The sequence below is a fragment of the Pyrgilauda ruficollis genome, unplaced genomic scaffold (genome assembly GCF_017590135.1).
Source record: "Pyrgilauda ruficollis isolate IOZ18807 unplaced genomic scaffold, ASM1759013v1 scaffold86, whole genome shotgun sequence".
NCBI lineage: Eukaryota > Metazoa > Chordata > Aves > Passeriformes > Passeridae > Pyrgilauda > Pyrgilauda ruficollis.
The window spans coordinates 4,520,453-4,546,240 of record NW_024530599.1 but is presented as its reverse complement, the minus strand read 5'-3'; the positions used below and the strand labels follow the sequence as shown (position 1 = coordinate 4,546,240).

Sequence of the window (25,788 nt, the reverse complement as noted above, 5' to 3'; positions counted from 1 at the left end):
ACTGCACTGCTGAGCCCAGGGTGGAGCTGCACAGCCAAGGGACAGCGAGTGCAGCGTCCTTTGCAGACAGGCTGAGATCTCTGGGTGATCTCCAGGCAGTGCCACGCAGAGCAGGTGTGTGTCAGACACCAGGGGGGCTTTGCTCCCAAGGCTGGGGGAGCAGCAGGGTGGGACACACCCCCATGGAACCAGCAGCAGGTTTTCCCCACTTTTCTGCAGACAAAAGCTTTGTATCCTTTTTTCTGGCCAGGCGTGCCATGGAACAGCTTCAGCTCTAAATCCTCAGCACTAGATTAATCCATGGCTTTTCTCTTCTTACCCATTAATTTACCTCCTGCAAGCCTCTGCTCTGCAGTGTGGGATGATGGACTGCAGCTTGGGACCAGCCCTGCCCCAGGAGGTGCTGGGGCACACACACAGCCCTGTGCTTCTCCCAGTTCTGCTGTCCCAGGAGCTGCTGGAGAAGGCCCTGGCTCCAGAAGGGAAAAACATAAGGATAAAAACCTGACTGTGCTGCCCTGTGTGGGATGAGGGGCTTGGAGGTGCCAGACCAAGGACTCCCATCTACAGAGTCAGTGGCCACAGGAGACCAAGGACAGCACCAGAGGGGATGCCCACCCTGCAGACAGATTCACTGAAACAGCCGGGGCCTAGTGAAGAAAAATCAACTGTTGGCTTTAATTATTGCGTATGTCTTCGTCTCTAGGGCTAGGAAAATCTCAACTGGTAAATATACATTTCATCAGAATGCCCTTGGCTGAAATACACCATTAGCACATTCTTCAAAGTTACAACAAAAGTCTTAGAAATGTTAAAAAGGGATTTTTTTTCCTTTACTAAAATAAAGGAGTGCACCCCCCACCCCGACAAGGCGCTAGGACGGACAGACGGGAACTCTTGGCTGTGCAAAGCAGAGCGTTGATTACAGTAACAGAAAGAAGTCGGGACAGGAGTGGGGAGCCTGCATAGCACTCGGTGAGCGGCGGGGCAGCGGCGTCAGGTCAGCATGTCCCAGAGGCAGCAGCAGCAGAGCGCGGTCCAGCACGCCGTCAGGCAGGCGCTCTCGCCCGTGTCGTCCCTCCGCCGCTCCTCCACGACGTACACTGCGGGCACAGAGCGGCTGTGAGGCACAGAGCGGCGCCAGCGCCGGGCGCATCACAACGCTCAGAGGGGACAAGAACCAGGTGTGGCCCGGCCCCCGGTCAGCTTCGCAGGGGGTGCCAGCTTCCAGCACGCCTGTCTGCTCAGACCGGCGCTGCTCAGCCCCCCTGAAGGAGCAGCTGGTCCCCAGCACTGCTCCAGCCCTGCCACACACAGAACTGCCTCCTTCCCCAGGACGACAGGGCACGGACTCGTCCTGACAGAGACCAGTCCTTGTTCCAGCTCTGTGTGCCTCCTGCACGTGAGGGGACTCCCAGCTCTGTCAGCTCACCCGAGGCACAGGCTAGGAGGGGGCAGTGGCCAAGGGGCAGGTGCCCAAAGGCTCCAGGCATCACCTCACGAACAGAAACCACCTCTGCCCAGAGGCTCGTGGCAGTCTGCTGGGATTTACTGCACACTGCCAGCTGCTTGAGCACACAGGAGGGAGCCCCAGGTTTGGGTGGAGCTCTCCAGGCAGGCTCTCCTACTTGAGGCCAGTGTGCTGCTTGCTCTTTGTGCCAGTTCCTGACCCTCATTAGGACATGTGCAGTTTATCTTTGGTTCCTCCTCACTGAGCACAGGCTGCCACACCCAGAACTGCATCAGTCTGAGGGCAGGTGACTGTCCTTCCTGACAGCTTTCTTGGCTCTCTTTGCTGTGGTCTGTGTGGGAAACGTGCCCTCACACAGGAGTCCAAGCCAGGCAGGCAGCTAGTGCTGGACATGGCGCTGGCAGGCAGAAGCCTGGGCAGCACACAGCTCATGGTACCAGCCTGGTTCTCTCATGGGCTTGCTTTGTGCCCAGGAAATCCTTCCCCAGCCACTCCTTCAGCTCTGCAAGCGATGGGCAGAGACTGATGTGCTCCAGCTTACACGATGCCACAACCCTGGCACCACCAAGTGAGGCAGAGAGAGGGAATCCAGTGCTCCCCAATGTCTGTGCTTGGGGAAGAGCCTGTGTGGAGCCTCAGGCAGATTCCCTCTCATCAAGGGGAATAAAAGAGGAAAGGCATCCTCTGCCCAGGCACAGCCCAGCTCCAGGGGAGCCCCCGCACGGCATCAGCACAGCACTGCTGTCCCCTTCCCCTGACCATTCAGTCACAGCGCCTGCAGCCCTTGCTCCAGGAATGTCAGGACAGAGGCACCCTTCTCCCTTCAGCCCCAGGAGGAGGTGGCAGCGCTGTGACACGCTGTGCTGGAGCAGGAGAGGTGCTACACACTCTCCTCCCTCAGGTGCTGCTGTCCCGCCCGCCCCTGCAGAGCCCTGGCTGGCACCTCCCAGCCGGCGCAGAGCAGGACCTGATGGAAACCTGGCTCCCTGAGCTGCTGCCAGGGGGAGGCTGCACGACCTCCTCCCTACAGGGCAGGGCTGTGCCCAGGGCCAGCCCCTGCCACACCCACAAGGAGGGCAGAACAAGGTCCATGGCTTGTGAGCCTGCCACCCTGGCTGCCTCTTTCATCCCCCGGAAAGGATGGACCACAGACCCATCCCATGCTATCCCAAGGGGAATATGTCACAGGGCAGACAGGACTTTGGTCAGGCCCCTCTCTCCTCCCTGCACTCAAAGGCACGCTGGAAGACTTGCAAAAGAGAACATGGAGGCTTGGAGCCCTGACCTTACACAGCAGCATGTCAGCAGCTCTGCCCAGTGCCTGCTCTCCATGGAGAGGTGACCCAGGGGCTTGGTCTGGACTTTATTTACCTTGTGGATCCAGGAGCTCTAAAGAAGCAGCTCTTTGGTGTGTTTGTTTGCTCTAAGAAGGCCCTGTTACAATCAGTGGAGGCAAAACACACACTAAATGCTCTAAGAGTCCTGTGTAAGATGGTGACATCTCTGTGCCGGAGCCCCGACACAGCCCTGCCTTCCAACCAGCTGTCAGGTTCAAGCTGTCCCACCTCTGAGCCATGGGGAGCTGGATTGCTGCTGCCAGAGCATTGCCATACCCAAAACTGAGGGCCCCAGTGCCCTGAGACATCCAGATCCACACCACAGAAGGAGGCTGCCCTTTGCCAGTTGAAATCAGCTGTCCAGGACTGCAAGAAGTGTCTGCCTGAAGTATTTATGATGAATCCATTAGAAGTTTTAAGCTACAGCCAAGAGTCAGGCACAGCCGACAAAGCATGTCCAAGGCATGTACAAAGTGCTGTTATGAAACACTTGCTGAAATATTGAAGGAAATGGCTTTCCCCAGCTGGGGCCTGTGCAGAGGGAGCCGGGTGCTCTCCCCACGGCTCTCAGCTGGCTCCTGTTGGATGCTGCCCCTCTGCTCAAGGGGGTCACAGTGTCCATAGGCTCATCCCTGTCCCTGCCAGCCAGCCCCCTGGCACTGCTTCCATGGCTTGTGCTGGAAGGGGCTGCCCAGAGCTGGACAAAGGACAGTCACAGCTGCCCACTTACAGCTGGGGCAGGACCAGGACAGGGCAAGGGACAGCAGCCATGTCAAGGCTTTTCCAGGACTCACCATGGGTTTGGGGTGAGCCTTTATGTTAGAAACAGTGCTCATGTTTGTTCCCTCTTCTTTCTTCTGCCAAAAGCTGGAAGCCATTTAAACCAGCAGCACATTGTGGCAAAAGCACCTTTCTGCAGAAACCCTATGAAAAAAAGCTGTGGATTTCCCCCATGGCAGGCAGCCACGGTACTTCAAACCTACAGACCTTCCAAGTTCAATGAACGCCCCAAAGACAACACCTGAAATACACATTTGAGAGGTTGCTGCCTTCCACTGCAGAGCTCCTCTCCAAGGAGAGCAAATCTCATGGGCAGCTCTGCCACTGCTGCAGTCTGAGTATGCACACCATCAACACTGGAACTTTCACACCTGGAGCAATGCTCTGAAGAGAGACAGCCACCCCTCCTCACAGTTTGTGAAGCTTTCTTTGAAGCCACATCAATGCTTCAGGAGTTGCAGCTTTGTCGGTGTCACCACACAAATTGCCAGAGAGATTTTAAGCACAGATACAGCATTAAACAGCTTTTCTGATCTGGGTGTGGGGCTTGCAGAGGTCAGGAGAGGAGCAGGACAGCTGAAGGGTGGTCAGCTGTTCAGCCACAGCTACCAAAGCATGCAAGCTGAAAAGCAGCTCAAAGACAGGCTGGATGAACTGCTCCCAGCCCAGCCTCTCACCAACCTAGAGACACCCTACACCAATCTGCTAAATTTGGACACCTGACTGTTGGCTTCAGGGCACTATCAGAGTGACACGAGTACCTGAGGAGGGACATCAAGAGCACGTGGTAGCAGCTTCACCCACTCCTCCCAGCCCATGCAGTAGTGCTGTACAAACACAATGTCAACACCCCAAACACCACATTCAAACCCAATCCAAATCTCCCAATGAAGGGAATTGTGGCTTTTGTGAGATTCCTCAGTGTCTGAGTGCCTCCAAGCTGAAGCCATCCAGTTTTCTATGGTGAGCTTTACTGGGGACCTCATCAGCTGCTTTGTGCCTCTCTTTTGGCCAAGGTTGGGCCCTCCAACCACCCCCTACAGCACAAAGGGTCCTTGTCACTATGAACAGAAGCCTGGTGGTCCCAAAAAGAAGAGAAACAAGGGTGATTTCTCTTGGAGGCACTAGACAGCACTCAGTTCTAGGCTCCATTTTTGATGGTTTCATTGTTTTTCCTAAAACAGGATGGGAGAAGGTATAAACTGAGAGACCCTCCCACCTCCTAATCAGCCTTAAAGAGCATAGAGCACCATGAATCATGCTTACCCTGAAAATGGTATCAGTCCTCATAATCACACAGCAGTGGCCTGCACAAACCAGTGCAAATAACTCCCACTTTGCTTTTAAAACAAATACTACAATACCTTCTTATTTCATGTACAGTCTACTTTATCTTGAGCATATACATTTTGTTTCTTCACACACCTAATTGATACGTTAATCATTAGCTCCATGAAGGAAAGGAATGAGCTGTACTTTTCACCCGGTGTGGCATAAACTAAAATAGTGACCTTAAGACTGCAATGCCCCTCACTGCAGTGCTTTACTGGGTCTACTAGGATTGCAGTACAAGGGCTTTGATGCCAGAATCAGTCCATCCTCTCCCAGGATCCACACACAGGCATCACTGCCGAGGTACCACCTCACCTCCACGGAGTGGTGACGGTGCCTGAGAGCCCCTGAGCTCCACAAGCTCTCCCAGGAGTGCTGCTGCACACCACAGGGGCCAGGCCTTTGCCTGGGTGTCTCAGGTATGACAGGAATGACATCCAGGCACAGAGAGGCAGCAAGGGGCAGGCTCAGTGCCTGGGCAGCAGGAGGTGCAGAGCACAGCCCAGCACTCACCACCCTCTTAAGGTGGGAGGGCTCAAACACAGTGTCCTGAAGTTTATTCTCCTTTGGCCCAGCTGTGTGCCAGCACAGACCCCTCACCTGCACTGCTGGCTATGAGGCAAGGCCTGGGGCACATGAGAGGAAGCAGCAGTGGGTGATTTATCAATCACTGCTTCTGCAGCCCCAAAATCCTTCCTGTGGAATTAGAATGGCTGTTTGCCATGGGAACAGCTGGTCAGAGCAGGAGTATTACTTAATACCAGAGTATCTGGGAGGGAGTGCACAGCAGAGAAGGGACCCATAAGCCTCTTCCCACTCGTCAATTAAGTGGGTTTTATCACAAGCCACTTCTGCACCAAGAGCTTTGTTTCTCTTCTTCAGCAAGCAAGAAATCTTGCTCACCACCTCTTAGAATGATTTTGTGCTAAGTCAGGTCAGCCTGTGCATCTGCTTTTACCTTCATATCACTCTCACCCAGGTCCTTGGAAAGCTTTTCTGTTCAGGATGGAGGCCAGAGAAGGCAAAGTCAGCACAAGTGTATCCAAAGGATGCAGAAGTGACAGCAACAGAAAATCACATGTCCCTGAGCCCCTGGGGTGCACACTCTGGTCTGCAGGAGGAAGGGCCACCCAGCTGTGACCTTCCAGCCATCCACTTCTCCTGAAATAAACCCTCACAGGCAGCAAGTGCAGAAGAAGAGATTGCAAGACTGGGGAACAGGGACTGAACTTTCGTATGAGCTGCCACCAAGGCTGCTCTGTGCACGAGGCCTCCAGGGCACAGCCTGGGCACAGATGAGATCTAACTCCCTTGGCAAGGAAGGCATTTAAATGTTCTTTCTCTTCTCTGAGGGTATTGCTCATGCCTAACAGCTTCAGGCCTGTTATTTCCCAGCCCCCCAACTCCTTCCTGCCCAGAGGCTTTCACTGTGTGCACAGTCTCTACCGACACCACACTCAGATTTCAGGAAATACCTCAGTACACTCCTGAAACAGATACCAGAGCCAGATGGAAATTCAATAGCCCACTTCCAAGCAAAAATCTTCCAAAGCTGCAAAATGCTCAGAACAAGTTTCCCAACTCCCAGCTCCAAACACAAATGGCTACTGCCAGAGCCACCTGGGCAGAAAGCAAGTGTCACAGAACAAAAATACCACAGAGCACAGGCAGTTCCACCTGCAAATCCCCTCTGCCACCAACAGCCACTGCTGACCCAGCCCAGATTTCAGCCTGGGCTCAAGGAGAAACAACTGATCCACAGCTACTCTGACCAGGTGTCAGACCTCTCCTCTTCCATGGCCTCATGCCTGGGCTCAGCAGGTTTGGAAAATTCCTGCCTTTCTGTTCCCGTAAGGCTGAGCAGCTCCCAGGCTCACCCCAGAGAGCTGTTCCAGCTTTCGGAAGCTGAGCAGGCCACACATTTCAGGGAAATCACTGTGCAGGCGAGCCAAGAGAGCACTTTCCAGAGCCAACACTGCACTGGGCAGAGCTGCTCCCGTCTCACCCAGCAGCCTGGGAGCCAGGCACGGGTTAGGGCTCAGCAGGAACCAGGCAGAAGATTTTCCTGCAGCTAAGCTCAGGGCTGGAAAAGGTACTGTTTCCTCACCTGAACACACAGGGATGGGATTAAGAGATCTTGGAGATAATGGAAGTGATAATAATCAGCATTTATGGTGTATCAATGTGCCTGGGAAGGGTTCAACTGCTCTGAAAGGCACAAGCATTCCTTGCAGGAGTCAGCACACCTTCTGTAGGGTACTCAGGTCTTGGCAGGATGTCAGCAGGCATCAGCCAGCTCTCCAAAGCACAAAAACCCCAGCATACAGGTTAGAAAGTGTACAGGAGACATGTCATATGAGAAACAAACTTTCCCTCAGCTCAGATGTGCAATAATTCAGGGCTTCAGACCCTCCAGCCTGCTTCTAGACTACAACAGATGAGAGACATCTCCCAAAACTACAGATTTTGAGAATTCCCTCTAACATTTGTTTTAAATCAGTGAAATCTTAATTTACTGTTAAGGCAAGAAGTTTTTGACCTAGTCAGCTGCAGGGCTACGAACAGCTCAGTCCTCAGCCTCTATCAGTGCTTACACTGAAAATCAGCATCAGTCCTAGAGTTAAACAAGACCTGGCTTGGAGGGATTTACACAGCACAAACTTCATCTTACAAAGCTCTTGCAATCATGCTCTGGGTGACAGACAGGAGGAGGGACAAAGCCCAGTTTAAAGCAACAGGGAATGTGGCCCAGTGAGATCCTCCTTGTGCAGCCCCACAGGGCCAAGTCCCACAGTCTGTGCAGTGCTGGGAAAAGGCTGTGCACAATTTGCTCCTCATCCAGCCTGGTGCCAGCTGACAAGGACTGGAACAGCAGCCCCATTTAAATCAGCCCACACTGGAGCCAGCCTTGGCCTCCTGAGACCAGCTGGTCTGAAGCATGATTTCAGATACTGGACCTGAATTGGGAATAATTTTCTTTCCATCGGGTTTTTATCAGATTACTCCCTCCTTGGGGGTGAGAAGCAGTGAAGGTGAGCTGAGACAGCAGCCCCAGGACTGCACTGTTTGCCAGGCAACAGCCCCCGCTGTTTGTGCAGCCAGGGACAGAGGGAGGGATGATACAGCAGTCCTGGAGGAGAGAACGCTGGGTTTTAAAGCACACTGAAGAATAAGAAGCAGATAAGAGGACAACTGCCAAGTAAGATTTATTTTTTTTGGCAGGACTCCAGCATCTGGAGTTGCAACTCCTGAAGGTACAGGAACAGTTAAACTAAATGCTCTGACAGACTACTTAGAAAGGGTCAACAGACAGAGAGAGAAAGCCTGTCCTCCAAATTAACTCCTGGCAGGGACGGCTCAGCTCCACATGGTTTGGGAAGCAAGGGTAACCACTGAAAGGCACTGGAGAGCCTCATGATTCCAATCCCCTCCTTTCCACACAGAGGCAGGTAAAGAGGAAAATCCATCAAGCCCTGCAGCAGCAGGCAGTGCCTGTATCTAGGTGACCTGTTTATCCTGCAGCTGGACAAATATTAGGAGGCAGACAGCATCACTGTGACTATTACTCTTATCGCAGCCGGCTTTGCTGCAAGTAATCAACTTCCAGAAATAAGATTTCCACCCTGTGTGTACAACGGCTCAGACGCAATCCTGAGCTCTGTTTGCCTTCAGTGCCTGCTGACAGAGCCTGGTTCCCTTTGGCACAGCATGGAATAGCCTCATCCATTATGTTGGCATGTATCAGTGGGGAGTGGGGGTAGAAATAAAACTGCTCAAATTGCTAGCATCAGCTTCTGCTTTTAGAATTAGTATGTCACTTTGTACTTTGGCTCATTCCACTTCTTTTTAAAGCATACCTTTATCAGCTGCATTACATTTCACCTCTAATTTACATAGACAAGAAAGTACCAGCTGACCAGTCAGCAGTTACTGTGGTTTCCTTATGCCAGCTGATAACAAATAATGAAAATACTGGTGGGGAAATGAGAGATCTTCTGGAACGAGGACTTTTCTTCCTCTTAAGCAAGCCCCTTCTGTAAAGAAGAACCTGCTCCCTACACAATGCTGCACACAGGAACCACATTGCTAAAGCTGTGCGTTTCCCAGCTCTGTTCTGGGGCAGGCACATCTGGTGCAGGCACTGTGGCACATCTGCCCTGTTCCAGGAGCTCTCACCCACATGGGCTTTGTGTGGGCAGACACAGAGTCAGCCCTCAGCCTTTGCAGCAGGAAAACTGCAGACAGGGATCAGCACGTCAGTTCCCAGAGCTAGGAAGCTGAATCAGACACCCTGAAGAATAACGTCCCTCAGGCCCAGCATACACATCACCATCTCTGAAGGCAAAGGGCAAGCTGTTTATTTCTAATGAACAACAACCAAGTCAGTTGCCAGCCCTAGCAAGATGTGAGACGTGGGGCTTCTTTGGAGACTTTGGTATCAGTAACCTGGTGCAGCCTAAAAGCCATCCATCCAAAAAAACAAACCCATGAGGGCTTCTGTGCCACCTCAGCCAGTCACCAGTGAGTCTCCAGCTTTCTGCTCCTTTATATGGGAAAAAACATTTGCTTTGAGGCCTTTCACACCCTGAGGTAGCTGGGGTGACTCTGAGGGGATGCAAGCTTGTACTCCATCCCCTCTGGGAGAAGGGGCCAAGGAACACTGGGATCAGCTGCAGTCTCCCTGTCCCACAGTGCCCTGTGGGGTGGCCACATGGCAGTCATATGGCCCCACCGCTGTCTTAACACATAGCCACAAGCTGATTTCTGCACCCCAGACATCCTTGTGGTTGCTAATCCTGCACAGACAGCCCAGAGGGGAGCACACGTGTTGTCCTTGTTCAGAGCTGTTCTGGACTGCAGCTTCCTCCAACAAGCCTTTAGGTTTGTCCCCCTATCCAATGGCATACTGAAAAGGTGGACATCCCTTTCTCAGCTATTTGTTTCAGAGTCACTGCTCACTGGACAGCAAGAACTTTCTCCTTCCTACCCTTAGCAGCACTCAGGTTAAGCTGCTTCCCTGTTAATCTCAAATGCAGCTTTAATACAGAAAGTGAGGCATGTGAAGTTCTTTTACTTCTCCAAGGGCCAGATGGACAGCCTATGTCCATTGCTACTCCTGATAGGCTACAAATTAAGATGAAACAACACCATCACCATAAAATGCTACTTTACCATCAGATTCTGAGAGCTCAACAGTAATTATTTCCATCTGTGTGATCCACTCAAGACCAAAATATGATACATAATTACTTCCACACATTAGCATTAGCACATTGGCTACGATCTACAACATAAGAGCCTGCTTTGCAGGCTAAATTTGCTATTCAAAGTATAGCAAATTTCCTAGTTTTCACTGTGGACACACATTTGCTCAGAAATACTAATGTACTACCAGGAGTAGCTTAATTCATTAGATTAAGCAAAGTCACATAGGAGAGCAAAACATCCGCTCTGAAAGGAAAGCATCCACACAGCAGCTCTTCCCAGATAATTGTTTGGAAACACCACAGGAACTGACAAGCCACATGAAATCACACTGGACCAGCTAGGCTGACTGCAACGCCTTGATTAAATTTGGATGTCAATTTTTTGTATTAGAAGTTCAGCCACACCAACAGATACATAGCACTAGTGTAACAGATTTATAAAAGATTAGTTTTTTTAGAGACATCCACTCTAAACTAGACACTCCTGGAGTTCCTAAACAAAGCCCCTTTGAAAGCTCTTTTACAGTGTCACAGAACAAAGCTCAGGTTCCAGTTTGACAGACTAGCAAGGAGCAAGGCGGGGAGGGGAAGTGTGTTTAACAGAAGGAGAATGAAGAAAAAGAAAGCTTTTGCAGACAAATGCAAAGTTATACCCTGACTTCACTTTGCAGACATCAATAAATGTGTTTAAAATAAATATGTCCAGAGGGACCTGGACAGGCTGGAGAGGTGGGGGAATGTGAATCTCATGAAGTTCAGCTGGGCCAAGCAGAAGCTCCTGTACCTGGGAAGGGGCAATCCCAAGCACAAACACAGAATGGGCAGAGCATGGATGGAAAGCAGCCCTGGGGAGGACTTGGAGGCAGGGTTAGATGGATTTTGGGGAGAAATTCTTCCCCATGAGGGTGGGGAGGCCCTGGCACAGGGTGCCCAGAGAAGCTGTGGCTGCCCCATCACAAGAATTGTTCAAGGCCAGGCTGGATGGGATAGTGGAAGGTGTCCCTGCCCATGGCAGGGGGGTTGGAGCAGGCTGATCTTTAAGTTCCTTCCAACTCAAACCATTCTGTAATTCTATCCCTTTTTTACATCTACTTCTGCAAAAGCACAGCAAATCAGAGGCTCCCAAGGTGGATTCAGAGACCACCTGTAGCTGCAGGAAGGCAGTTCAAGGGCAAGACTTACCAGAAGGTTTTTGATTTATGGGTTACAGAGCTGCTTCTGCAGAGCTGAAGTTGTGTTAGCTTAGGCTTAACAAAATCAAACCTCCTGCAGAACAAGCCTGAGCTTTCAGTGAAACACACTCTAACACTTCACTGCTTGTCCCCTCCAATTTCTTTGTGCTGGTCCACAGGTTTGTGAGCAGAGCAGAGGACATTCAGTGTCATCAGTTCCCTGATCCAGTCTGATACGAGATCCTTCAAGCTTCCAAGGCAGCAGAACTACCTCAAAGCCACAGCCCCTGTGTCCCCTCAGCCTCTGCCAGCACATCCCTTTGTGTGGCTATAGCAAAAAAGCAACACTGGCACCAACCAAAGATGTTCAACATGGGGGACAAGGAGTTGTCCCCTGCCTAGTACTAAAACATCTCTTAGCCACCCCAAAACCCCAGGGAAAACCCTGATTACACTTTGAGTCTATGTGGTGGAAGTGGTGGGAAGCATAACCATGCCGCTGCCTCCTCCTCCTCCTCAAAGGCAGGGCTCTCACTCTGTTACAGAGGAAGTTGAACTCATGATTTGCCCTCAATTCAGGTTCTTATTCCCTCACACCAATTGTTCACTGCTAAAATTTGGGCCCTCCTGATAGACCCACATCACACTGTTCAAACCCACTGAACAGTCCCATCTCTCTCACCTTCTCCTCACAGAAAGGAGGAGAAGCTCTGGTCCTTTAATCATCTTCTCTGCCTCTGCTCTGGCAAGCTGAGCCTGCAGCAAGCCCCAGGAGAGCAGCGGGTGCCAGGGCATACCAGTGTGCCACACTGTGGGGACGTGGCACACAGATGGACCAGACAGCTGCCAGAGGGAAGATGCACCATCCTCCCTCCCTTCCCCAGAAATCAGGGTTTTTCCACAGAATGATAATAACTTCAGGAAAAAGCAAAATGTCCAGGAATGAGTAGATCACTTGGACAGATACTGATGGGCTCAAGAAAACCTAGGCCCATTAATTCAGTAGGAAATGTACATTTGAATATTATAAGCTTTAACTGTGCAGCCTTTGGCTGAAAATTATCAACCAAGAGACAGGTAGAATGAGACTTGTGGCAAGTCTAAAGCCTGTGCAACAACCTCAGCATAAGGATTTCCTTGAGGAATCAGCAGTAAGGATGCTCAGCAGTATTCTCCAACAACCTGAGAGAGAACTGTGAGAGACACTACAGCAAAATAAAGCATGAAAACAAGCTGTAAACAAAACGGCCATTTCAAACAAGTCCCCACCTCCTCCAAGGCCATTATGGTCAGGCACTGGTGAACACTTTCCTTCAAGGTCAGCATGCACTCACGTGAGGCAAACCAGTGTCCCTGACACGGTGCTGCAGCTGCTCAGCCATACCTGTGTTTTTCGGCCCGTCTGCGTACACTGGTCCTGGCGGTGGTGGAGGTGCGTTCTGCCATCCATACTGGGGATATCCTTGGTAGCCTGGCTGGCCTGGCTGGTAGGGCCCGGGGGGATAGCCAGGGTAGGGGCCAGGGGGGCCCCCTGGCTGCTGTGCATAGGGTGGGTACGGGGCAGTCGGGCCCGGGCCGGGGTACGGTGGAGGATTATCGTAGCTCATGTGGGATGCAGAATCTGTCCTGCAAAAGAGGGAAACAAACAGGACAACTGGTTTGCTTTCGTCTGCTCATCCATGACCGTGTGAGTTCCATTTCACACTGCTCTCCAAGGGCCCTACGTTGTGTGAGAAACAGACTTCAAAATACCTAGTCAAGCAGCAAATTTATTTTTAACCCTATCACAGGGGCAGGGAGGGAGTTGAAGTGATTTCTCTAAGTGACGTAAGTTTAGCTGAGCAGGAGTAACATGCTGCTTTCCAGTCATGCATCAGCTATTCACCCTAAGACCTAAGTCTTGCAGCAGCAAAGCAAAAACCTCTGCTTCCACTCATGAATTAAAACGCTTTCAAGAGAGATTCAGAAGTGGTTATTTCCTGTTTCTGTCAATATTGGAAAGGAAAACAATACAAAAATGCAGCCTGTTCCAGGCATATTTGATAGCTTTGACAGGAGAAAGAGTGAACACAAATGTCCATTACACTTCTGCTAATTGTTAAAGCCTCCAGACCACTCTGGAGCAAGGCTGTATATGAATAATTTCCTGATGACACTGTACCCCAGCACGTTGTGTAGTCTTCCAGTCATACACAACTGAATCATTAAGCAGCCACAAGAAATTAGGGCCTTGGGCTCAGCCTCATTCAAAAAGCAACATTAAAGATACCTCAGAGAGTTGATTCTCATGAAACCCATGTTATCTATTACTCATGGCACAGCCATCAGAAGACACGACTGGCACAATACTGCAATTTTAATGAACCTCTAAGCAGCATGACTAAGCAAACCATTTCTTACATTAGGCTCCTGAAGCTTCTCCCTGTCTGAGAAACAGAAGTGTATGTTAATATCCTACAAATTCAGGAACCTTCCTGGCTGAAGCAGCTGAACCCTGCTATTTCCTTCCCCTATTGCAGGGTGCAGACAGATCACCAGTTCCCCTTTGCTACACACCTCCTCCCCCACGCCACAGGGAGCAATACCAGGAGCACACTCTGCCTCGGCCAGGCTCGCCTCTGGCTTGCAGCGGGAGAGGCTGGCCAGCAGGAGCCCCTCTGGATGGCACTGGGATGGGCTGGCTGCTCAGCCCTCTCGGGGACGGGCAGCAGGAACCACGGGCACATCCAGCGAGCCGGGGCTGAGGCAGCCCGAAGATTCCAGCCTGGCACGGCGAGCGAGCCCAGCGCGGGGCGCGGGCAGAGGCCGGGCGGCCGCAGTCCCGGCTCTGTGTGTGCACAGCCGCCGCGCCGGCCGCCCTCCCCGAGCACGGATCCCAAGGCTCTCGCTTGCTTACACGTTGCTCCTGCCCGAAGGTCGCCAGCACGATGGTGCCAAGTGGCACGGTGCACACAGCCCGGCTGATCCCACGCAGTGCCTGCGACCCAGGGGCTGCTCCAAGGGGACCGGGCTGCCAACCCCGCCCTGCAGGACACCGAGCAGCCCTTGAGGCTCGCAGGCTGCAGCTGTCACTCACCTGAATTCATCCTAGCGCTCCTCCCGGTGTGCCAGGCACAGTCACAGGATCACAAACATGCTGAGTTGGACAAGGACCATCCAGTTCAATCCCTGGCTCTGCACAGACACCCCAACAGCCCCACCCTGTGCCTGGGAGCATTGTCCAAGAGCTCCTGGAGCTCTGGCAGCCTGGGGGCTGTGACCTTTCCCTGTTCAGTAACCCCCAGTACCCTCTGGGGGAAGAACCTTTTCCTGATCTCCAATCTAACCCTGCCCTGACACAGCTCCAGCCGTTCCCTGGGTCCTGTCACTGTTCACAAAGTGAAGGGATCAGTGTCTGTCACCCCTCTTTCCTTCAATAAGAAGTTGTCCCAGCTAACTGCTAAGGCAGTGCTATAACCTGCAGACAATGCCTTTTAATGGCTTTGTCAAGAGTTTTAACTGCTTAACCAAATGCCAGGGATTACAGGAATTTTATTTATGCTTTGTTTTTTTTCCCCCACTGCTAGGCCAGCCAGACCACTTAACTGCTCACTTTAAAACTGACAAGCACAACATACACTTAACTCAAGGCTCTTTAACCACTGCACTGCAATGCAACGTCCCTACCAAGTCTCCAGCAAGGAAATTCTTCCTTAGGGGGGCAGGGAAAGCCAGGCAGCAAGCCCTACAAATCACTTCAATGCAATCAATTAGAGAACTGGGACGTACCAGGCCACTAATGCTCATCTAACCCAGAAAATTGTCCCAAAATAACATCCAAAAGCAAGTTTCCAGGGAAGAACAAGGCCAGAGCGAGTGTGTGTGTATACCCACAGACCACTGCATGTTGCAGAGGAACCACTTGGTGCCCAGACAGCCCTGTGAGGCCCCTGGTTTGCTCAGCCTCCCTGACCCCATGTACAGTTTCCATGCCTGCTCCTGGCATGAGGGGATCCAGGGCACTGCTGCCTGCCTTGTGGAAAACTGCCTCCTGCCCCATCAGGGTGACTGCAGGAGCTCACCCTCCTGAATTTAGGGGTGCACCAAACCAGGGAGGTGGCATGTGGGAATGCCCTGTTCCAGATCAAAGAGCCCCAGCCCATTGCCTGCTCCTTGGGCAGGGGACAAGCTCTCCATCCATGTCCCCCTTCTCTGTTCAAGGGTGTAATTTCACACCCTAGGTACAAATACATGTGTTTTTATATACACACACACAAGGCATTCAAAGGCAGCAAACAACAGACCATGTTTTGTTCATAAACCTCAAGCACTCCCTGGGCTTCGATGAACACTATCCAGCTCCAGCAGATGCACCTGGATTACTTCAGTTTTCAATGTCCTTCTGCCCAAGAGGATGGTCAACTCAGCCCACGCTTCCCAGGGAAGGTCAGTCTTCCTTTCTGTCCCTTCAGATGCATAAATTCATTTATCTACATTCAATATCACTGGCATTTTAGTGCTGAAGCAAGGTTTAACAGATGCTGTGATTCTTCAGCAGGCTGTGAACTCAAATTCAGTCAGCAAATTGTTACAAACTCAGCCATTCCACTGCTCCCTTACCAAGGGGACTCGTGCTGGGACTGCTGGGGGCCACCTTTGTCCATCAGGACTGGCCATTCACTCCCTTTGGTAGCCAAGCAGGGAGCCTGCCTGGCCTCTGTGCAAGCACCCGGCACGGGAACATGCCAGAATCATTCTGGAGCCAGTGGAACTGCCCAGGTAACAAAGCAGCTCTGCAGAAAGAGCTGAGATGGGGATCTGGTGTACGTGGTACAGCTCAGAAACCCCTGAAAGAGTGTGGTAAGAAGACAGCCTGGTTAAAACCAACATGGGGATGAACAAAAAAACCTGCACATCAGCAGCTCTGCAGAAAGGTCTGTGAAATGGTCAGGAGTTAAAAATTCAGTGGCTTGAGCAAACAGGGAAGTGGCAGCACAGGGAACAAGAAAGAACCACTCGTGTTCTTTGTTTACCAGCTCCGTGTTAGCCATGTCAAAACAGTTTTGGGAGAAGACCGGTTTGGAGTGGAGGCAGAAACTGAGATTCCATCTGCTGATATGGGAGAGGTACTGAGGGGAAAACTGGCCAGAACCTACTGACAGCTGTACAGATGCCTGGGCAGAGACAGCAGAACAACAGAACAGAGGAAAAGATGGAGACTAAGAAGAGCATATTCCACAACTGAGGGTAAAGTAATATAACTGAGATTAGGCAAGAGATAAAAGAGAGTGTCCAGCATGAACACTTTCAGCAGCCACTGGGGATTTGTCTGTGATGAGTGAGAAAACTCCTGAAGAATTCACCAGGCATTCAGCAAGACCAGGTGGGAGCTGTGGAACCTAAGTTCTCAGAAAGAATCTTTCCTTTTCCCCCAGTTTCACTGCCAGTCATTGCTACACATACACACATTCCTACTTGCCCTTTTTGAGCTGTGTGACAACACTGAGATTTCCTTCAGTCTCATGACCTCATACATGACTTCACACACTTCCTAGCCCTATATACTCACATGGATATGTGTTTGCATGGCAGGGTTTTGAATCATGAAGCAGATACTTTTCAGAGACATACCTGAGCTCTTAGTCAAACGTATCACCAAGCTTTGCTGTGGGTTCTCACCCCAGCCAGTAATTCTGTGTGAGCCGCAACCAGGACCAGCCCCTGTGAGGTTGCATCAGAACTTGTATCTGTGGCTTTCCTGATCACCACATCTCAGAGGCAAAGCTCAGAAGAAGGAAGCCAACCACCAGTAAAGCCCTTTGCCTTCCATGGCGCTGCAGGAGGTTCAGCAGGAAGAGCCACTACAGAGCTCAATGGTCCCTGCACAGCCTCACAAAGAGATTTCCTTGCAAACAAAGAGACTTCCTTGACTGTCACTAAGCATTTGCCCTGTCTGCTGCTGTTTAACAACAGAGAAATTGCTAATCCATCTGAAGAGAATGGCAAACCACGTTCCTATTCCTCCTCCCCAGCGCATCAGTACTTTTGCTAAGGGGCAAGTTCATTGGTACATCATTGTTTCCTTAAGTTATATTCAAACTCCTTTGTTCCACACTGATAAGTAAAGATTATTTCCCCTACCCCAAGAGCAGGGTTTCATTTTTAAACAAACTGCTTACCATACCCCAGCCAGAAGGCTGCAAAAGGTCTGCAAAGCAGAAGTCACTGAAGTATGGTGTACAGAAAATGCACATGACCCCAGATGTGCATGTACACACAGAGGTACAACAGGCAAGAACCACCATCCTATGGGAGAATATCAGCCCCTCTACAGCTGTAACCTGGCTCTGGCGAAGGCTTAGCAAAAGGTGCAAGTACAGAACTATAATGCTTTGCATTCACTACACACAGATGTATATTTAGCTTGTCTATTTTGGCAACCAATCCTTAGAGAAACAAATTTCACCATTAGGCTTTGAAAAGACTTCTGATTGCTTCACACTTACTGCCTTGTACAAGGCCAGCAAACCAAGGCAGCTGCTACACAACTAGTCAGTCATTGCTCCTGCTCCTCCTCTTCCAGCACACTCATGAATTTATTATCTTTTTCTTTTTTCAGGCATGTCTCCTGAGCTGAAGACTGTGTGCTTCAACAGAACCTGCAACATTCCTTGATTATTCTTTCCAGCCGTCACTGTGCCTTTTAGTGTCACCATTATTCTAGGAGGAAGCAGGCAGACTCTCTCTGCACAGTGCCACAGCTGTCTCCTGCTTCCCACCCCTTTCCCAGCCCACTCCCAGGGCAGCTCTTGCCATCCATCAAGCTAAAAACAGAGCTCAAGTTGCACTGTATGTCACTGCAACTGCGAGATCCTTCCAAGTGGGAATAGCTCCTGTAGAGCCTGGCACTGCACACGTACAGCTCACCACACTGCTCACCCAAGCGACAACACACAGCCTCTTCCTGCAAACAGCCTCGGCTTCAGCCTGGGGAAGGCTCACCATCCACAAGCTGCCACCTCTAAAACTAGGAACAAAGGAACAGGAAGCCTAATTTAGATGGCTGTTGGCTACATCACTCCGTAAGTGCAGCCCTATGGCACAGCATGGGGGCCTGGACAGGGAGGACTTTTGGTCAGAGGGTAACACGATACATGAAAACAACCAAGAATGAAGAGAATAGGGAAAGCATGTTGGAAGAACATTTTTCTGTTAGCACAAGGGTTGTCCAAACAAAGACCCCTCAGAGCCTGCCAAGATGACCCAGTTTCACCCTTTTTCCTTCCTCCAAAAGGCCACGTACAAGGCTGGCACTCCCAAACATCTCTTGAGGTCAGACTAATTATGGCCACCATAATTGTTGCCTAAATTATGGGAAAGCAGTAGGAATCTGCTTCTACCTGTTGGTACCTTGTTACCTTGGCAAAACTGAGGAGAGCACTCATAAATCCATCTACATTTTTACACAGTAGGTGTTCACAGCTACTAATCCACCTGCAAAGAAATACCAGTCCCTGTGGACAGCTGCCTGCAAGTCAGATCCTTCAAATGCAATCTCCAGTGCAGGCAAATCTATTAAATAAAGAACTGTGCATAGGGGTGAAAGGACAACTAACCAGGGCGCTGAAACAGGGTGAAACGCCTTCTCTTGCACAGGGAACAGTGCAAGAAACAGCCCTATGAAAACAAATGGGGGATTAGTAAACGAAACAAACAAACAAACCAAAGAAAATCAGCATCTGGAACACAGAAGAAAACCCCCCACAACGACCCAAAAACAATTAGCAGATTTCTGGAATTTAAAGGTGAGAAGTTGCTTGTTTTTAGGACAGCAGAACAAGCGTTGCACCTCGTGCTGCTGTGGTCAGGAGGAATCATATTTTGGGTATGGCAGGTATTGATTCAGCTGGTCTTTGCAGAGATGAAGATGGAGGGCACGGTGAGAGGCCAGACCCTGAGAAGGACAACTGGGGCACCCTGATGTAACCCACCCCTTCCAATGCCTGCAGCGCTAGGAAGCAGTTTTCCAATACAGAGCTCTAATGGAAAGTACATTTAACATCAACAATCCAGCTCCTGGCAACCAGCCTAGCATTTAAATTACATTTCATATGAACAGTACCCAAATGAAAAAGAGCACAAGTGGCTTTTAAATGGCACTGGCTCCGTGTTTCCCTCTTACCAGCTTATTTGTCAGCTCCATTTAGTGATTGTATGAAAGGTATGTTAAGGATAAATTGTAAGAGATTCCATTCTTGCTCAGTTTGCTTCCAGGAAAAGCTTCCTCCCTGATTTGCCCTCCCACTTCACCAGGTAGCTCCATCAGCCTAGACTAATAGCTGAGAGGGAACAAGAGCTGCCTCCACCTTTTCTGACAAAAGCTGTTTGAAACTACTTTAATTTCCAAAATGCAGGTCTAGGCAAAAGCAAAAAGCCCAGCTTTGTGCTGTAAAAGGAAGACCTAAAACCCACTCCTCTGTTCAAGCCCATTCCTTAAGAGGTGTCCTGACTCCAGGACACTCACAGTCCTTGGGAAGAGGGACAGTTCCTCGTGTTTAGCTGAGTGGCTGTCAGGCATCTCCTGCACAAAAACAACTGCTGTTGCTCATGCGGCTGAAGCCACCAGATCAGGCAGCTCTGTGCAGTGAGCAGAGGTTTGGATGAACAAGCATTTAACCTTCCTGAGCCAGGTATTCCCTCCTCCTGGTATCCTCCAAGCCCTCCAGAGATCTGAAATCTGCCCATGTGTGAAAATGGAAAGCACAAATGATGTTTGAGGCTGACGCTGGCGTCTCTACAAACCGTCCCAGCTCACCAGTCCCATTGTCTGCCCTGCCTTCTTGGCAAAACCATAATGGATACGCACTGGATAATTTCCAGGTGATTTTGGCTTCAGAAACCAGGATTTGATCAGTGCTAAAGGGTTGTCATGATGACAGTTTTTGCCTCAGAGGCAACATCCCTTGTGGAGCTTCACAGTCACAGATTTCCACAGAACTCTAACCAATGCACCTTCACACCCACACAGGATTGTGTGCCAGGATTTTCCTTCTTCAGACAAATTTCGATGTCTCATCAATTGTTACCAACACACAAACCTCTTCAGAAACACTACCATCACTTACTGCCTGCCCACTGTCTACCTACATGTTCTGCATGGCAGAAGGAAAGTATGAAGATGACACTGTCCCTGTAATAAAAGCATTAGTGGGAAAAATCCCAAATCCAGTGCCCTGCTACTGTTATTACATGAACCGCAACATTATGGGTGGGAAATTGTCCAGTTTTTCAGACATGTGATGAAAGGTTTTAGAAAACCTTTAGATGAAATATACTTTAACACCAGGAACTAACAATTACAAATATGGAAAGCATCACTTCACAGCCCCTCAGGTGGTGTCAGCCACGGTACTTGTTGCTGACACAGCAGGTGAGACTCTGCCCAGGTACAGCAGTGCCCGGGGCAAAATACACCAAAAAGCAAAGTCCTTTACAGAAACAGTTTCAGAGAGAAGCATCAACATCTTGATTTCAGATTGGGAATGCTTTTGCATGCACTGCTCTTGTTCAAGTCTTTGTATAATGTATTGCCTTAGATAATTCTGGAAATACATAACTATAATTTGCTGTTAAAGTGGTGTACTGCCTGTTTTAAAGTGCAACAAATACCAAACAACAAAAAACTCAATGAAAACATCTGACTGTCCCATAAAACTAGACGTGCAAATAACAGTTAAAGCAAGCAGCTTTGTTGGTCCAAGTGAGAAGAGAACGTGAAACAAACAGTTTGGCAAGAAAATTAGTAAGCACAGCTAATACATTTGTATGTTATTCAGATGGTGTTCTGGCAGCATTCCAGCCATGGAACAGTGTAGAGAATTTTGTGCTCCCTTCTTCGACAGAACAGCAGCAGTCTTTCAGGAAAACTTCCCCAGCTCTGAAGCACTGGTAGATTAAGTGGGAGATACCACCCAGAGCAAAATGATTTTCTAGCACACAGCTCCCAAGGCTATGTTGCTGTGTGCAGACAGAAATACAGGCATTTTCTGCAGCTGAGATCTCATTACTCAGAAAGAGATTTCCATGATAGGCTGGAAAATGGAATGAGACTGAGATTTCTCCACCCCCCTCCATGTTTTCTCACTTTTTCGGCTTTTCCATGTCTTTCCTGTGGCTCTAACATGATGCTTTATTTTGCCTGTAGGGCGTATGCAAAAATCCTCTTTAATGTCTGCTTGTCACAGGCCACTCCCAGATTCTCCCAGTGGTCACCGAACCAAGAAAGCCTTTGCCTTACCTTGTCAGGGGCTGAAAAACTTCCACATATCAAGGGACCATCCTCAATAGCTGGTAAGACAAATAATACCTCAAGAATACATTATAATCCTAGTGTGGAAATCTCTCTCTCTGATATTTAAGTGACAGAAACAGCAGCTTTTGTTCAGCATAAGGAATACAACAGACTAGATGCTTCCAAGGAGGTCCATTCCCCAAAGCTTCTGCAATCCCAGCCAGCTGTGGGCAGGCACTGGAGCACAGCAGTGCTCCCTCCCAGGACAGGGTGGTGATGGCACTTCCACACAAGGGGATCCCAGCTGGGAAGAGCTCCCAGGATACAGCTGTGAGGGTAGCCCAGCATCGGCCTGCCCCTCAGCAGGGGTGTGAGGCCAAGCAGCTCACCAGGAATCCTGGGGAAGGCAGCCTCCCCACGCTGGGCTGAGCGGGCTCGGAGGCTCCCTGTGGGAAGGCAGGCAGGATGCCAGGCCTGGCAACACTGTCCGTTTGCTTGAATGACTCGGGTCCTTCCTATCTTCCCCTATTCCCAGAACTGACGGTGCTATTTTCTACTCATCGAGCCAGTGGGTTTGAGGTCAACAGCAGGAAGTTGAGAAAGGCAGGATACACAACCCAGAGAGTAGAAAATATCAATACTGACAGCAGAGAATGAGTGAACCTGCCCATTCAAGGCTCCAGCACCCACGAGAAGTTTTCAGGGAGCCCTGACAAGCTTCCATCTGTGCCACAGAGAGATCACAAACAGGGGACAGGAGAAATGCAGACCTGTTTCTTGAACATCCAGAGTTACATAAACTTGCTTTGCCCTCGTAAAAAAAAAAAAATAAAAATCAGGGAACATATTCATCTGATCCTGTACAGAAGTACCCCAGAACAGGCAGCTCCTCTGTTTAGGGCACACAAAGCCCTCCAGGTACTTCTCTGTCATCCCAGTGCAATGCTACGAGCAGGAACATCTCTGCTTACAGTCACTGAACACCTCTGGTTTTCTGAGCAGCAAACCACTGCCAATTTTAAATGTAGCATGGCCCTGGGGGACACAGGGCAGCAGAACAGCAGAGCTCTCTGCTCTGACTGACACCAGGGCACCGCCTCGCAGGGTCTGCTCAGACGCACAGAGCCCCCACCCATGTCAGAGCCACTCCTTTACAGGACATCTCCTCTTCGACCTCTGCTGCAAGGACACCCACCAGCCTCTGCAGATTATCAGTTACAGCTCTCACACCATTTGGGGAATGACAAATCAGTATTTAACAAAGATGGCCTTTATAGCATGTGAATAAGGGGAAGAGTGTAGCAGACTTCGTGGTGCAGAAGTTCCTGTGCTCGGTAAAACCACTATTCTGCGCAGCAGAAGATTATTATCTAACATGCATATTAATCCCTGACTGTCCCCAAAAAGCACTGAAATACGATCAGAAAAATTTATAAAGTCTCAGTGTTTTCAGCCTCCTCCTCAGTCTACCTGATATAGTAATATTATTACTATCATCATCAAAAATTTCTAGGAAGAGTCACTTATTATTTAAGCAACTGATGAGAAATACCTCATTGCTAGCACAGCACACTTCCCACACCTTGTATCCTATCACTGTATTTACACAGCACAAGGAGAAGGCAGCTGCTCAGCACAGTCATTTTAACTCACCCACACTCACTACCTTACCCAAACTTACCCTATTTACAACCAGGTTGTTCACACACGTCTCGTAGTAGAGGCATCAAAAGCAAAAGGCACCTCTTTTTTTCCTTTCAGCTAAAGCTAAACACGAAGCGGGGACGAGTGGGGCAGATCCTGGCGCCAGCCCGGACAGAGGGGCTGCCCACTGCCGTCAGGGGGGTGGCACATCCCTGCGGCAGAGAGGAGACGAGTGCTCTCCTCCCCTCGTTCTCCTGTTTCACTGTGACATTTAATTATCCAAATGAGGTGTCCTCAGCTATAGCAACAGAAAACATAAATCCAGGACAACCATAATGGCTTTAAAACACAGGATGCAGCGCTATTATTTTTACTCCGAGCGCTGCCATACCTCTCGCTCTACCCCAAATAAGCCTGAGCATCGGTACCAGCCGTGCCCACCCGCCCTGGGGTCGCGCACGGCCTCAGCGGGGCAGCAGCGCGCTCCCGCGGACAGGGCAGCGCGGGGAGCCGAGCCTGGAGCTGTCGGGGGCGGCTCTCGGCCAGGACCCGCACGGCCGGCGCTGTCAGGCAGGGCGGGACCCGCGCTGGGTGAGCGCCCGGGGGCTTCACCGGGCCCCTCCTGCCGCGACCCCTCCGGAGCGCTGTCCGCAGGGCGGTCACCCACCGCGGGCTCCCAGGGACGGGACGGGTCCGGCCCTTCACCCCGGCGAGCCTTCCTCCTCATCCTCCTTCTCCGCGTCCTCATCAGTCCTGCGCGGCCCCGCTCCCACCACCCGCCGTAGCTCCCACCCGAGCCCAGCCCGGCCCAGGCCCCCCGGCCCCTCACGGAGCCCCGGTACCTGCGCCCTGCGCGTCTCGCGCCGCCGCCCGCACCTGCTGCGCGCCCCGCGGCACAGTGACGTCACGGAGACAGGCCACGCCCCTCCGGACGGGACAGTCACGTCACGGTCTGGGCCCCGCCTCAGGGGGCGTGACCTTGATTGGGGCGTGGCCGAGGGAGCGACGGGGACAGCCCCGGGCCCTGTCCCTGTTCCAGCTGCTGCTCGTCTCTGTCCCTGTCCCTCCCCTGTCCCAGCTACTGTTCTTGTCCCTGTCTCTGTCCCAGCTATTGCCCCTGTCCCTGTCCCTCCCCTGTCCCAGCTACTGTTCTTGTCCCTGTCCCAGCTGTCGCCCCTGTCCCTGTTGTTGTCCCTGTCCCAGCTTCTGCTCTTGTCTCTGTCCCTACCCTGTCCCTGTCCCAGCTATTGTCCCCTGTCCCTGTCGTTGTCCCTGTTCCAGTTACTGCCCTTGTCTCTGTCGTGTACCTCTCCCTGCCCCGTCCCTGTCACAGCTGCGGCCCTTGTCTCTGTCCGTGCCCCATCCCTGTTCCTGTCCCAGCTGCTGCCACTGTTCCTGTCTCCGTTCCTGCTCCTGTCCCTGACCCAGCTGCTGTCACTGCCCCTGTTCCTCTGCACGTCCCTGTCCGTGCCTCTGTCCCTGTTGCCCTGGCCGGAGTCCGAGGAGCTGAGGCCGTGCCGCGGGCAGGGGTCCCGGCAGCGCAGCTGAGCGGGGCTGTTCGGGTTAAACCAAGGAAGGACGGGGGGCACGGGGGGCGGCCTCAGCCTCGGGACCGGGGCCAGCAGCAGTGGGACCCGGAGAGCCTTGGCCCCACCAGGGAGCCCCGGGCACGGCAGGGGCTGGGCCGGGCCCCACAGCCCCCCCGGACCGCCGCCCTGGCTCCCCTTCCCTGCGGGGACTCCTGGCTGGCCACCGGGACCTTTGCACGGGCGCTGTCGCCTTCTGCTGATAACGGGACACGTGCGCAGGAGAAGGTCCAGGCACAGAGCCTGGGAAAGCAATTACGGGTTTGCCCCGTAGATAAAATAGGTCAAGGACACAGGTTGGAGTGTTCAGTCACCGTCCCTGCCCCTGGCACATGACCGTCACTCACCGTGGTGGCCAGCGCGAGGGGACAGCAGTGGCCACCTGTGGAGGGACACAGTGCCCGGGGGGTGTGTGGTGGGCTTGGGGACCCTGGTGGTCTCCAGGGAGTGGAGCAGCATAATCCTGCTCCTGTGCTGCCGTGTGTGCTGAAACCAGCTTCTTTTTCCCCACCATCGATTAGTAGATCTAATCAGGCCAGCTTAATGCTGGGTCCCTAATGAAGCTCAACCAGGAAGAAATTATTTAAATTAGGTACATGACATGCTATATTCTTGGGTGAGAGAAAAACAGGATAGGCAGCTACCCCAAGAACTCAGCCAGCACCCAAAGGGTATCCCAAATGGAACCTGCTGGCTGATGGGAGGTGTGGGAGACATTCGAGAGCCCTTCCAGGGCACCAAAAAGGCTGCAGTTCCCTGGATGCAGGCAGTGAAGCACCATCATTCCCCAGCGTCGTCTGCCCCAGCTGTGCTGCCTTCCTCACACAGAATCACAGAATCATTTGAGCTGGAAAAGCCCTCTGAGATCATTGAATTCAATCATTCCTCCAGCACTGTCAAGGCCACCCCTAAACCATGTCCCCAAGTGCCACATCCACATGCCTGTTAAACCCTCCAAGGATGGTGACCCCACCACTGCTGTGGGCAGC

At 51.4% G+C, this 25,788-nt stretch overlaps 1 protein-coding gene across 3 annotated transcripts; it reads right to left on the bottom strand.

Annotated features, from left to right (window-relative positions):
* Nucleotides 1–654: 654 nt before the first annotated feature.
* Nucleotides 655–24,149, bottom strand: CYSTM1 (cysteine rich transmembrane module containing 1). Of its 3 annotated transcripts, none has more exons than XM_041487984.1 (3): nucleotides 24,056–24,149; nucleotides 12,684–12,925; nucleotides 655–1,103 (listed from the first exon to the last, which is right to left on the bottom strand). In XM_041487984.1, the coding sequence occupies exons 2-3, from the start codon at nucleotides 12,904–12,906 to the stop codon at nucleotides 997–999; spliced, it is 330 nt and encodes a 109-aa protein (XP_041343918.1). In that variant the 5' UTR covers nucleotides 12,907–12,925; nucleotides 24,056–24,149; the 3' UTR covers nucleotides 655–996. The 3 variants fall into 3 exon arrangements, with proteins under 3 accessions (XP_041343918.1, XP_041343919.1, XP_041343916.1); XM_041487985.1 differs by having other exon boundaries at nucleotides 24,060–24,114; XM_041487982.1 differs by lacking the exon at nucleotides 24,056–24,149 and adding an exon at nucleotides 23,251–23,395.
* Between the last annotated feature and the right edge of the window lie 1,639 nt (nucleotides 24,150–25,788).